This window comes from Taudactylus pleione, unplaced genomic scaffold, assembly GCF_031769625.1.
Source record: "Taudactylus pleione unplaced genomic scaffold, aTauple2 ptg000081l, whole genome shotgun sequence".
NCBI lineage: Eukaryota > Metazoa > Chordata > Amphibia > Anura > Myobatrachidae > Taudactylus > Taudactylus pleione.
The window spans coordinates 312,501-327,486 of record NW_028284483.1 but is presented as its reverse complement, the minus strand read 5'-3'; the positions used below and the strand labels follow the sequence as shown (position 1 = coordinate 327,486).

At 45.9% G+C, this 14,986-nt stretch overlaps 1 protein-coding gene across 1 annotated transcript in view; it reads right to left on the bottom strand.

Annotated features, from left to right (window-relative positions):
- Positions 1-14,986, bottom strand: part of LAPTM4A (lysosomal protein transmembrane 4 alpha) — a 43,309-nt gene that overhangs the window by 9,360 nt on the left and 18,963 nt on the right. The window contains exons 2-5 of the mRNA XM_088468138.1: positions 6,881-7,001; positions 4,807-4,883; positions 1,009-1,131; positions 180-275 (exon numbers count right to left, since the gene is read on the bottom strand). Coding sequence (XP_088324264.1) covers positions 180-275; positions 1,009-1,131; positions 4,807-4,883; positions 6,881-7,001 — 417 coding nt within the window. The remainder of the gene's footprint in view (positions 1-179; positions 276-1,008; positions 1,132-4,806; positions 4,884-6,880; positions 7,002-14,986) is intronic.

Here is a 14,986-nt window from a genome sequence, read left to right as displayed (position 1 = left end):
TAGAGTCCTAGGAATCTAGCTGCAGGCATTTATTGGCAGACGTTGCCCATCCCTTATGTAAGACGTGACAGTCAGCACATGGATGAGACAAGAAATCCAGCTACACACACGCACGCTTAGTATGGATGACATGATACCGGCTAGTGCCTTGCTCAATGCAGATCACGTGTGTCACTTACCTTTAGGATGATGATGAATGTGCCCACAAACAGCACAATAAACAGGAGGCAGCTGGAGTCCATGGCAAGCAAGTCATCCTTATAGGGGAACTCGGGCTGGGAGAGAGAACATTGGAATCTATTATTACACCTATAATGGTAACGCAGGAAGGAAAGTTTCTGCACTCATTGGCCCAGAGTCTAGGAGGACATTTCTAAATGGGTCTATTGCTACACTACTCCTTTTGAATGCTCAATAGACCATAGACAACCATAGGTGCCTGATCTCTCTGTGTAGGTCTGCGTCTTAAAGCAATTGGCAGTGGCTGCACTGTGCACATATCTCAGTTATAGGGAGAGAATAGGAAAACCCATATAACACAACAGCCAATCAGATTTGCTCTCCTGGTAGGTCTTCCAAGACGTGACGCAATGACACCGTGGTTAGCATTGCTGCCTTGCCATACTGGCATCTTGGGTCAGATTCTGACCAGGGACACTTTAAGTGAAGTCTGCACTTGTGTGAGAGACACTCTCTGTACAGCACAGAGTAATAAGAATGAAGTACATAAACAGTAACAGTCTCATTGGTTGGTATGATTTTTCTTCATGTTCCCCATAACAACTAGGAGGATGATGTCCCAACTCCTAGTGCCAGCTAGATTTGCCGAGAGAATGTTAAATCCTCTCATGGCCATTGTGACTGTCTGGATGGTAAAGGCAATGATTCTATACTTACTCATTACAAGCTGTTTTTATTGTATCGTGTAACTTTCACTCATGCAGAAAGCATCATTACGTATTACACATTGTAACAGTCCAATACAACATTTCACAACGAATAACTTACCAACTGCTCTAAATAATCCTTAATTCCTGGCAAATATGTAATGGAGCTGATAGCAAGGAGGCACGTCAGGGCAAAATCAAACAGCTGGTAACAGAGGAATGGAATCAGCCAGCCACCGCGGTGCTACAGGAAAAACAGAACACACCGGTTAGCCGTTACATCCTATCGCTCCGGTAACACACGGTGCTTCCACACTGTTCCTAATAGGACAGTCCCGAAATGCTATTACTTTTCTTTTAAATACTTTTGAACAATAGTTTAAAAGGATTATTCTGACGGGTGTCAGGGTGAATATCAATACAACAGTCTCCAATGCATAATATAGTATTAAGTATACTTCCTCGCACTGGGTATGAGCCCCATTTTTCCTCCTGGCATGGATTTAACAAGGTGCTGGAACCATTAAATTTCAGTCCATGGTGACCAATACATTTGTGCATCCGCCTGAGGAGCAAACTTGCATTTGTTCAATGGTTACTGCTGGGGAATGCAGACTGGAATTGCATGGAGATCCATGTAACTCTTAGAGCCGTAACTAGACATTTTGGTGCCCTGTGCCACAAAGAGCATTGGCGCCCCCCTCATTTTTCAAAGGGACATAATGCACCCAAAAAAGGGCCATGGCTTCATGGGGAAGGGCCAGGGAAGATATAGGAGAGGCCAGGAGATGCTGGGGATAAAAGAAGAAGAGGAAGCTACAAGCAAGAATGAGCAAGTTATCTCCTTTGATCAGCAGACCAATTGAGTCAGTTGTAGCCTGTCTTAATCAAGGGATACCACTCCTTATATTCAGTCTAGGGGCAGCTGGGGTTAAAAGCACCAAGTGTTAAATGCACAAAGTGTGATTACATAACAGTTAATCAAACAGTTGAACAAACATTGACCAACATCTAAGGTAATTTCAGATTAATAAACTGATTGCTTTAAAATTTGTCTAAAAATAACAAACCTAAAACTCACCATGTACTACACATTTCTTTTTATCAACTCCCTCCTTTGTATTTTCTCTAAGGATATAACATCCGTAACTCTCCCTGCATCTCCCCTCTCTGGGCACACTGCTGCCCTATTGAGTCACTCACCTCCTCTAAAAACTAATGAGATTTCTTTTCATCAAAAATTGACTATTACAGCCTCATTGTGTCACTATAAAAAAACTTTTACACACCTACAACTATATCTACTTCTCCATCCTTCTGCTTTTATTATCTGGTGATATCACCAAATCCAGGCCCCACACACGGACAGCGGATATACTATGGAATAAATATCCTGCAAACCTCACATGTCTCCCGTCACCCTCCAAATCAATAAATGTGCCTTATAGAATTCACACTTGATCACAACTTATTATTTTACATCTGAACATCTCTTTACAATAACTGCTTTCACCAATTTCTACATTTACCTGAGACTGCTGGTTCACACGTTAACCAAACTCTCTAAATAGCCCCACATGAAGAGGCTTCAGCCACCCGTCAGACTTCACGTAAACTGATATAACAGCCATGGCTTTCCCTAGACACCTACAAAAACTGCCTCTTAAAGTAGAATGTCAGTGGCGTAAATCTTAATTCAAATGACTTCCACACCTACTGTAAAATAGGAATCCAGCCATCTGTCAGCCTAACCCTCTGTCCCATGCTCACTGTCTACCCCATCCGTGTCACCCCTGTCTGTTTGCCCATCCCCTCTAGAATGTAAGCTCTCACGAGCAGGGCCCTCTATCCTCTTGTGCTTCTCCTTTCTTTACTTATATTATCTGCTCTATACTCAAAAGCACCTAACCCGTGACTTTTGCCATCCTGCTTCTGTTGCAGCAGTGTTTATATACCATGTAATTGTCTTGTAGTGTCTTAAACTGTATGACACTGTTTTCTTGTTCTGCTCAACTGTTTATGTACTATGTTTGTGCACTATGTTTATGTACTATGCAAGGCGCTGCGGAACCCTTGTGGCGCCATATAAATAAAGGATAATAATAATAAACAAATTTGACAGGCCCGAACAGCGCCCCCTGACCTGTGGTGCCCTGTGTGATGGCACCGGCCGCAGTACCCTAGCTACGGCCTGGTAACTCCAATAGGCATTGCTAGGCGGTGATGGGGGATGACTTGCGTCAACTGGCGTGATGGTTTCAGGGACTATGTTGTAATATGCAGTTCCTCTGACACTGGCGGCCAAATTTTGTCGGTGGGTGGAGTCTTCCTAGATAACCATGGCCCCATCCACTGAGTGGGGTTGCCCAATGTTCTGATGGGCAGGACATGGATATTATCCATATGATGTTGTGGCCTTCTCAGTCACCATATATGAACCCAACCACGTATTTATGGGGGATATTCTGGAACAAATCTGAAGACAGTATTTTAAACCACCATCAGTTGAGTGACTTCATGAGTACCTATACGTTGGTAGACTCAATGGCACAGTGCATAATGGGAGAACTGTTTCCATATGGTTGCCCAATGCTCTATGCAGTGACTTTATATTGCAAATTTTAATATTTCCTATTACCTGTATTACGTAACTGTATCACTCAGAATCTCCTTCATAAAGTTTATCTACGATTGAAAAATAAATGAGACAGCCTCTGCTTTTCCGTCCCATAGGTAGACGTGACAACGCTATCCTGGTTATTGTGAAGTTTATACATAAATGTGTCTGGACCAGCGGTTGGACTGCTGTAGTCTTCTTTGTTTGGTCACAGCGAGTGGAAGATCTTCGTACGTTTCGTCATGGCGGATGAGGAAGACGTGTCTATGAGATTACATCAGAGATGCAAGATTGATTTTTGTGTTAAACTTGGTAAAAACAGAAATGTTTCCATACACTGGGCTGTTTGGATTCAGAATCCTAATGACGACTCCACGATCTGTCACACGTCACAATCGATGTCAGGAAATCGGGTATCCTCTCTCACATTCGAACAGTGTTCTTGCACGATTCAACTGGACCTCGCATCTGCTCTTCTGTGAGATTTCTGGGTACTCACCTGGCACACAAGCGTATGCTGTACCCGTTGGAATGAGATGCCAAGTGAAGCTGAAAGTTCGAGTAAAGTTACCTTCTGTCATTTTGCAACATCTCCGCAGCTTTGGCAATGTTGACATCTATAACCGCGGTGGATGGTCTCCCAGAATGTGCTTAGTCAGTCACTTGCGTGTTACCCTCTTTGAAGCGCTTCCACCACCGAAATACTGCAGCACGGCTAATTGTTTCTCCACCGTATACTGCTGTAACATTCATGAGTTTCATTTCCAAGTTAACACAAAAATCAATCACACATCTCTGACGTAACCTCACTGACATCTTCCTCATCCGCCAAGACGAAACGTACCAAGATCTTCCACTCACTGTGACCAAACAAAGACTACGGCAGTCCGACCGCATGTTCAGACACATTAATGTATGAGCATTGCCACATCTACCTATGGGACAGAAAAACAGAGTCTCATTACTTTTCAATCAGCCCTCGTACAACAGAAGTCAGGCTCACAGGCCTAAAGTTTCCAAGCTCCGATTTTGTTCCTTATATAAAAGGTTGATGCCACACTGGCTTTCCCCAGATCTTGTTCCTTTAGCACACATGGGGTGTAGAGCTTTAATGGTCCAATGGACGCTTACTGCAGAGCAATGGCCGCTGAATGAGAAGGGCTGTGAAGAATCCTGTCTGTCTCAGTAGAATACTTCATAGACGGATAGTCCCCATGTGCACAGATCACACAGTTCAGATAAACGGAGGCTTGCCGTTGATTTTCTCTTTATTATTAGTTTTAATGGGTGTACTGTACTCACGGTGATTGCTCCATACACCATCATTGCGCTCATGGCGAACATTAGCAGGGAGATGGCAAACAGGACGCAGGCGTTCTCTGCAATACAACAGAAGCAGAATATATAACGAACATTCGTACGGCTTCAGAGCGCATTCAGATGTATCAAAAAGATTTACACTTAACCACATCTGCTCCAGGAAAACAGAAGGGCCGCTACGGAGCGGTTTCACTATGACTTACTACCACCTGCGGCTGCCACACGGGGCCAGTCATTAACGGGAAACTTACCCAAAATAAACTAGTTTAAAATGTTCTCCACTTATGTATGTGAATTTGACATATACTGTAGGCAATGTACTTGTTAGGTTATATCTCATACAATGCTTCACATAGCAATTACAAATCAATGATATATTGAGAGCTTGATAGATACATATCAATCTCTATCTCTATCTATCTCTCTATCTACACTATAATATTAAATAGACCAAAACCTGTTAGAAATACAGTTTATTAAGAAACTGTACAAAGCATGAGTAATATTTAGTCTGAATTTACTACCGCTATTACTGTACCAACAAGTTGGGTGCCTATAGCAGAATGAGTCATTTGAACATTCGACAGCACAGCCCATTCATTACCATTACACCAACCCAAAGACTGAGTATTTCATGGACTGACTCTTATTTATGCTCTATCCATTGATTAGTACTTCAGTCCAGACCAGTGGAGACTTCTACACCTCTTGTCTTGAGGAGGAGGCTCCTGCTACCCTCAGCCTGTCTCGTCTCAGCAGCACCGTGAAGAGTGTGGGGGGAAATTCCCTGCCCCTTTCACCCCTCCCGGCTTATAGGGACTGCATCAGCTGTGGCCCCTAGAAGCATATTAGAGCAGGCAGAAAGGCATGGGAGAGGCATCCCATTAGAAGCAATATCTGGTGATAGCCGTCCGGACTGCCCGTCCAGCACGCAATTAGCAAATGGTGCTTCCAATAGGAAGCCACTGCAATTACAGGGGGCACACTGGTGGCTGCAGACAACAGAGCTTTGTGGTGCCAGAGAAATATTTATGTTGTGACATTATTGGCCAGTGCTCCTCCACACCACGTGTTAATTGTGAGAGAATTAAAAAAAGGAGATTTGGCTCCACTTTACTGTCATTTTCCCTATTTGGCAAAATAAGTGACAGCACTTTTCTATCTCAGTATGCATCAGCCCGGAGATGGCCACTGTCACTGCTGCGGGGAACTGGACTGACTTTTTTGTTTTTTTATAATGCTTGAATGAATTTGCCTCGTACACCAGAAATACTTCCTTAGCTGTTACCAACACCTGTTTGTACCGTTTTACATCTGCCCATATTTTACTAACTTGCACATTTAAAATAGGATATGATGCTACCAAGACTTGCCACGTTATAGGGCTGTTGCATTTATTGTGCAGTTAATAAATTGGTTATATGCGTTATTTGATACCTGCAGTTTATCGTATTTGGGTTACAGGTCATCACTAGGGATCATGAAACTAGTCTTTTCCAATTGTTTTGGCACTCCCCACACTGTAATAATAGAGTCCAAAGTCTGGAAAACTGTGCCTACGACTTACACTTATATGAGACAGTTTCATTCCAAACCCCCAAAAAGACAGTTCCGGCCTAGTACAATATGCTCCACTTAATTTGCTATTACAGATAGATACTGGTGCTGATTTATTCAACTGATGAGAAGGATGTTTTGGTTTTGTAATCATCACTTAATGCAGCATTAGAAACAATAGCAAATTAAGAGGGCGGTTGGGGAGAAGAGTGGACGGGTTCATGCTGAAGGGCGGTCACATTATTTGGCATCATGTCTAGCATTAGGGGCTTCCCACTGTGGTCCCAGGACCTACAGGCCATGCCATCAGTAACTGGATGGAACCAAGTAATCAGACAGTCTTAGATGCAATAATCAGGACTGGATAGTCAAACACAGAATGAGACACCACTGGTCAGTGGCTATCCTCCCTGACATATGGCCAGTAAAGCTATTGCAAAGACCAGCACTGAGACTTTTCACTGATGCACAGATGCCACTAGTTATAACACAGACTTACCGGCCACTTTCTCTGAAGCATAGTAGTTCCCAATAACTTCATATTGGATATCAACTGTCGGCACAGTGTCAGGATGAGTGACTTTCACCGTCAGGAGAATGCCCATTAGCAAGTTCATTACCTGTGGGAGAGAATAGGAAATACATGGGGTTACACCTTCAAGGGATAAATACAGAACTATGACACGCATCATACAGACTGCTGCACCGATTATACCCCAAACTGTGACAATGTGTGGAGCGAGGGAGGGTATCCGGCTGGAGGAACTGAGTGAGGCCAATAGGGCAAGTTGTACGGTTATGCCAGGTATTTTCTACACCCCATCCTAGTACTGAGCACAAGCGTGATAACCATGATGCATCGAACAATAACGGTGCGTACACGCAGTACGATATCTATGAACGATATTGTTCATATCGTTCATTTTTATGCAGCGAACGACCAACGATGCGCACTCCCGCTGGACGATAACGATATTTTTGGTCGTCCGTACATGCAGGACAACTTGGACGATACCGTTAAGAATTGCCTGTTGAGATGTGGCAGGATGACTTCACTGAAAGATATCCATCATAGATATCTCTCAGCATGTACCCCCAATATTGTTTGTCTTGGACTACAGAACGTTCAAGGGAAATCGTTAAGCGATATCGTTGGTTGTGCAGATCGCACCGTGTGTATGCAGCTTAAGGTTTCAAGGCTTACAGGGAAGACTTGCTGTCACACAACGTAGATTTCGGAGACCGACGTGTTATCAGGAATAGACAGAAGATACTTTCATGTACCAAATGTTCCAGGTCTAAGAATCAGGATACATTATTACACATCCTTAAGCAGCTATGTCACATTCATTTCTCACAAAGCTACACAGAAGTTTAGATAGGGCCTCTGACATGAAGAAACAGGACTGTAGTGAGGGACATTTACCGCCACTTACGGAATTTGAACAAATGTAATGTCACAGCGCCATGTCTGCTCCACAAAGTACGCAAAGAAACCAAAGGGCTGGAACTAGTGCCCAACTATCAGGGGTCATTGCTGGAATTGGGTGCACACTAGCGTGGCTGTTTAAAATAACTTATCAACCAGGTCTGTGCTACCTAATAACTTCTGTTTAAAGTGAATGTCTGCCACAGTGAAGCAGTGGGCAGCGTATGAGTGATACGCAGGGAAGACATTGGTCATCTCATGCTAATATATGTACACCATAGCCAGTCATATGTATGTGATCATCAGCCATGCCTGGAACTTGGGGTTTCCTGGATGAGGATATTGTCTGTAATTTCATACACCTTCCCTAAAATCTATTAGCATATTTTTAAAAACTCCCCTTGTGTCTGGTATTTCCCCCCCACACCACCACCACAGTCACTGTAAAACACGTTAATATAAAAGATATCCTTACAGCAGTAATAACCTTGTGTGGTTCTCAGAATGCTCCGAGTAACCAATTTCCAGATAAGACGTCCCCATACTGTTCTCCTTTTTATACTAAAGGCTTCCAAGCTGAAATCGCTTATCAGTAACAGAAACTGCTGGGAAAAGAGGCCAAAGCGAGTTCCATAGCAGCAAAACCAAAACAAATACAATCTACAAGGTTATTTTACAGACCATAGGCCTTGATGTAATCCAACAGCCCTCTTCCGAAATGGCTTATCGATATGTGGCTACTGCAGCAACAACTGCAATGACAGCAATGAGGTATTGAAGGGGGTTTCCACCCAGTGACTAAATAACTGGCCTAGATATTACTATACCAGCCATGTTTTTATATCACCAGGCTGAGTGCCGTCCTGGAGACAATTGTATCCAGAGACCAGTCCTGTGTGCTGTACTCCAGGGAAGGAAATACACAATAAGGATAAGAAATATCTAGGAGCTGTAGCAATAGTAGAACGTGAGCATGTTATTTATAGTGAGAATTTTGAATCCCCAGCCCCTATGAACACATTATGGGGTCCCTCTCCTATTGACTGGTAACAATGACTCCTCCAGAATTTGTCACAGATGGCCGATAGCAAATAGTCACTGTAATAGAAGCATTGTGTCTATGGCATGATGCAAAGTGATGGCACAAGCAGAGAAAACATTGGCTTACAGCCTAGTTGTGAAATGGAGTCCTTGTAAGTAACGTGTCCCAGGGAACATTCACATAAGGTTACAATACATTGGCCTTACTGGGTTTTATACAGGGACTACAATGCAGAGAGCATATGTAATCACACACTACAGAGAGCATACGCAATCACACTAGTAACACTGCAGAGAGCATACGCAATCACACTAGTAACACTGCAGAGAGCATACGCAATCACACTAGTAACACTGCAGAGAGCATACGCAATCACACTAGTAACACTGCAGAGAGCATACGCAATCACACTAGTAACACTGCAGAGAGCATACGCAATCACACTAGTAACACTGCAGAGAGCATACGCAATCACACTAGTAACACTGCAGAGAGCATACGCAATCACACTAGTAACACTGCAGAGAGCATACGCAATCACACTAGTAACACTGCAGAGAGCATACGCAATCACACTAGTAACACTGCAGAGAGCATACATAATCACACTAGTAACACTGCAGAGAGCATACACAATCACACTAGTAACACTGCAGAGAGCATATGTAATCACACTGCTAACTAACACTGCAGAGAGCATACGCAATCACACTAGTAACACTGCAGAGAGCATACGCAATCACACTAGTAACACTGCAGAGAGCATACATAATCACACTAGTAACACTGCAGAGAGCATACACAATCACACTAGTAACACTGCAGAGAACCTACATAATCACACTAGTAACACTGCAGAGAGCATATGTAATCACACACTACAGAGAACCTACATAATCACACTAGTAACACCACAAAGAACATACATAATCACACTGCTAACACTGTAGAGAACATACAGCCAGATCCATAAATATTGGGACATTGACAGAATTTTCATATTTTGGCCTCTATTCACCACCACAATGGCTTTGAAATGAAACAAACAAGATGTGCTTTAACTGCAGACTTTCAGATTTAATTTGAGGGTAATTACATCCAAATCAGGTGAACGGTGTAGGAATTACAACGGTTTCTATAAGTGCCTCCCACTTTTTAAGGGGATTGTGGTCAGATCAGATTTATACAGAGCCGCAGACATTTATAAGGGCACTGCAGCCATTCCGTGAACAAAAGATCAAACTGCGTAAAACAGCAGCAGCCTCAATTACTTTGTGTAGACGGAGGGCCTGATTCAGACCCGGTCACAAGCGCTGAGCGCTCGCAACCGGGTCGATGGTGGCCCACAGCACATGGAGCCGGCTCCGTCGTGCGCATGCGCGAGACCCGGCTAGCGACGGGCAATCAGTCGCTCCGGGTCTCGCACCAAAGGGGGCGAGCTGTCGATGTTGAGTGACAGCACGCCTCCTTTGGTGGGCGGGCCGGGGAGGGGGGGGAGGGGTGGCTGCCCAAATGGAGGCGCTCCCATGAGAACGCCTGCCGTTTGGGGGCGGCCCCACTGACATCACTCTGAGAGAGCCGAAATCTCTCTGGGGGTTGCGGCCACGAGACCCTACCACAAGGGTCTCGTCACAAGCCCGATGGTCACGATTGTCTTGATCGGTGCTCACCCACAGCTATGCGAGCGGCCAACTGGTATCCAACTTTCAACATTTTAATATACAGATCATGGATTTAAAAAAAAAATAAAAAAAAAAATTTACTACTACTCTATTATGGCACAGACTGAGTAAAACATAAAATACAGTGAGCAGAAGTAAATTTAGTGAATGGCGAATGCTACAAGCAGTTTATGACATCATAGAGCGGTTATCCCGAGCACAATACGTGTTTGCGTGCGTTAGGGCTTGTACAGGCTCTGTCAGAGAGTGTGGTGTGTATGCTCAGAGCTACATTCACTGTTTGGTCAACACCACTCAGGCTGAGGCACTGCAGAGTGTGGAAAGACGCAGCTTGTCTTACAGCCATGTGTTCATGTATCTATGAAGTGGTCACTCCCATTGTAAAATGATAGTGCCTACTGTCAGCATCACATGGTTCAACAAACCCTAGTTACAGATACTGCCCTGATCACTCAAACAAGGACTTGTCCGTTCCCTTTTGTAAGTCTGAGACTATGGTTATGTATATGTACAATAGTCTACATTCTAGCACCCTGCACCTGTCACAACCTGTGCAGTTCCTCTTTCCTGCCTGGGGTGTCACTCTCTGCTCTGGTTCTTCTAGCACACACTTGTCTGTATATCAACAGTTTGTTACATCAGCTGAGTGTGCTAGAAGCAGCATAGCAGAGAGTGACACCCCAGGCAGGAAAGAGGAAATGCACGGGTTGTGACAGGTGCAGGGTGCTAGAGTGAAGACTACAACATATCTGTCTCCCTGCCCATTCATAAGCACTGTGGCATGATAGTGTGTACTGTGGGGTACAAACTGTGGCCATCCCTATTCTAGACATGCGCCTGATGAAAGGCCAAATGGCTTGAAACACGTAGAGATCAGATTGTTAAATGCAATCATCGTTATCATGATCATCTGTTGCTGGAGTTGTCCATGGACTATTCGCCTGTAAGTGGCCATGAGGAGTAAGGGAGAAGTTCTGTATTTTACTGTGCTAGAGACCCACAGCATTGATTAACCTTCGTTCCTATTTTTACATTGTATATGCAGAGATGTGTGATTTTATGGATGGAAATAAACTACAGTGCGCTTTCCTCTTGCCCTCATAGGCATGCATGACTGGTTTGATCAAGTTCTAGGTTATACATTGTAAATAGTAACACAATGTTATGTTGACAGACAACCAGTTCTCCCGGATGCTACTGCAATGCACACCTTAGTAGCAACAAACTAGCCTAATGTGACTATATATAGCGCAAAAAAAAGAAATCTCTTTTATCTGAAAATATAATCAAACGTCAGTATTGTTGCAACCATACACTGGCCAATGACTAAATAAATGATAATAAACTGATCTCCTCTAGCGTGGACAGACAATAGATCACTAACTGGACACTAATGTAATCCAGTCGCACAGGCCCTTTCTCAAGACACGTCCCATTTGGGTCACTTATTTGGGTGACTGGCTTGTAACACCAATACGGACAGGGGGAGCGATGGCATCTGCCAGAGTATGGGCAGCATAAAGAACCAGTACATATTAGTGGAATATTTATTTTCTTTTTGCAAAGTTAGGCTTTGTGGCTAGTCGCGAGTGCGCAATAAATGCAGCGCGCCTGGAACTTAGCACGCGAGAAACTGCTGTACACAAATGTATATGTGCATCTTGCACGAGAAAGGAACTGGTCATGCATACAACTGAATTGCCCCCTTATATGTGGCATCGTGTGAATTACGGCATTATATTACAGTACATACAATGTAACTCATTATATTAATGTTATATTACCGATGATTGGGTTGGGTACAGGATGCTGGCGCTCGGCATCCCATCTTTCAGAATCCAGATGCCGGCATCCCTAACACGATACCCACAACTGTGTCAGTATCCTAACCCTAGCCCACCCCGCTGCCTAAACCTAATCTTCCCATCCCCCCAGCACCCTAAACCTAACCCTCCCGCTAGTGCATATCCTTAACCCTCCCCCTAAACCCAGGGCTTTCCGTCGGGATGCGGGCGCCCGCATAAGCATCCCGACTTTTGGTATTTTGACACACACACATATATTTATATATACACATATATATATGTACACACAGACACAGATCAGCTTTAGCGATGTGGCCAAAAGTTTGCCCTTTAAAATTAAAAATATGCCCTCCCCTGTGGTCATCACCCTGCCCAAAAACAAAAAAATAATCTTCGAGAGAATACTAAGCGACTCTGGGGCATCACAAATCCAACTCCCATAGTTTTTTGAGTAACTCAGTCCAAACAGGGTGGGGGCAGGTAAAGGAGGACTGGCCCTTAAAAAAAAAAAAAAAAAAAAAAGGAATATAACAGTGTTCATCAAGTAGTAATATACTTCGAGACCTGACTCACTGGGTTACATAAGAAAATCAGCTGCTGAGAAGCATTTGGGCAGTGCAGGCTCAGATTCTCTATTACTGCTTGGCTGGCTGTGTGTGTGTGTGTGTGTGTCTGGCTGTGTGTGTGTGTGTGGCTGGCTGTGTGTGTGTGTGTGTGTGTGTGTCTGGCTGTGTGTGTGTGTGTGTCTGGCTGTGTGTGTGTGTGTGGCTGGCTGTGTGTGTGTGTGTGTGTGTGTGTGTGTGTGGCTGGCTGTGTGTGTGTGGCTGGCTGTGTCTGTGTGTGGCTGGCTGTGTGTGTGTGGCTGGCTGTGTGTGTGTGGCTGGCTGTGTCTGTGTGTGTCTGTGTGTGGCTGGCTGTGTCTGTGTGTGTCTGTGTGTGGCTGGCTGTGTCTGTGTGTGGCTGGCTGTGTCTGTGTGTGTCTGTGTGTGGCTGGCTGTGTCTGTGTGTGTCTGTGTGTGGCTGGCTGTGTCTGTGTGTGTCTGTGTGTGGCTGGCTGTGTCTGTGTGTGTCTGTGTGTGGCTGGCTGTGTCTGTGTGTGTCTGTGTGTGGCTGGCTGTGTCTGTGTGTGTCTGTGTGTGGCTGGCTGTGTCTGTGTGTGTCTGTGTGTGGCTGGCTGTGTCTGTGTGTGTCTGTGTGTGGCTGGCTGTGTCTGTGTGTGTCTGTGTGTGGCTGGCTGTGTCTGTGTGTGGCTGGCTGTGTCTGTGTGTGTCTGTGTGTGGCTGGCTGTGTCTGTGTGTGTCTGTGTGTGGCTGGCTGTGTCTGTGTGTGTCTGTGTGTGGCTGGCTGTGTCTGTGTGTGGCTGGCTGTGTCTGTGTGTGGCTGGCTGTGTCTGTGTGTGTCTGTGTGTGGCTGGCTGTGTCTGTGTGTGTCTGTGTGTGGCTGGCTGTGTCTGTGTGTGTCTGTGTGTGGCTGGCTGTGTCTGTGTGTGTCTGTGTGTGGCTGGCTGTGTCTGTGTGTGTCTGTGTGTGGCTGGCTGTGTCTGTGTGTGTCTGTGTGTGGCTGGCTGTGTCTGTGTGTGTCTGTGTGTGGCTGGCTGTGTCTGTGTGTGTCTGTGTGTGGCTGGCTGTGTCTGTGTGTGTCTGTGTGGGTGGCTGTGTGTGTGGGGCTGGCTGTGTGTGTGTGTGGGGCTGGCTGTGTGTGTGTGTGGGGCTGGCTGTGTGTGTGTGTGGGGCTGGCTGTGTGTGTGTGTGGGGCTGGCTGTGTGTGTGTGTGGCTGGCTGTGTGTGTGGGGCTGGCTGTGTGTGTGGGGCTGGCTGTGTGTGGGTGTGTGTGGCTGGCTGTGTGTGGGTGTGTGTGGCTGGCTGTGTGTGGGTGTGTGTGGCTGGCTGTGTGTGGGTGTGTGTGGCTGGCTGTGTGTGGGTGTGTGTGGCTGGCTGTGTGTGGGTGTGTGTGGCTGGCTGTGTGTGGGTGTGGCTGGCTGGCTGTGTGTGGGTGTGGCTGGCTGGCTGTGTGTGGGTGTGGCTGGCTGGCTGTGTGTGGGTGTGGCTGGCTGGCTGTGTGTGTGTGTGTGGCTGGCTGGCTGTGTGTGTGTGTGTGGCTGGCTGGCTGTGTGTGTGTGTGTGGCTGGCTGGCTGTGTGTGTGTGTGTGGCTGGCTGGCTGTGTGTGTGTGGCTGGCTGGCTGTGTGTGTGTGGCTGGCTGGCTGGCTGTGTGTGTGGGTGTGGCTGGCTGGCTGTGTGTGTGGCTGGCTGGCTGGCTGTGTGTGTGGCTGGCTGTGTGTGTGTGTGGCTGGCTGTGTGTGTGTGTGGCTGGCTGTGTGTGTGTGTGGCTGGCTGTGTGTGTGTGTGGCTGGCTGTGTGTGTGTGTGGCTGGCTGTGTGTGTGTGTGGCTGGCTGTGTGTGTGTGTGGCTGGCTGTGTGTGTGTGTGGCTGGCTGTGTGTGTGTGTGGCTGGCTGTGTGTGTGTGTGGCTGGCTGTGTGTGTGTGTGGCTGGCTGTGTGTGTGTGTGGCTGGCTGTGTGTGTGTGTGGCTGGCTGTGTGTGTGTGTGGCTGGCTGTGTGTGTGTGTGGCTGGCTGTGTGTGTGTGTGGCTGGCTGTGTGTGTGTGTGGCTGGCTGTGTGTGTGTGTGGCTGGCTGTGTGTGTGTGTG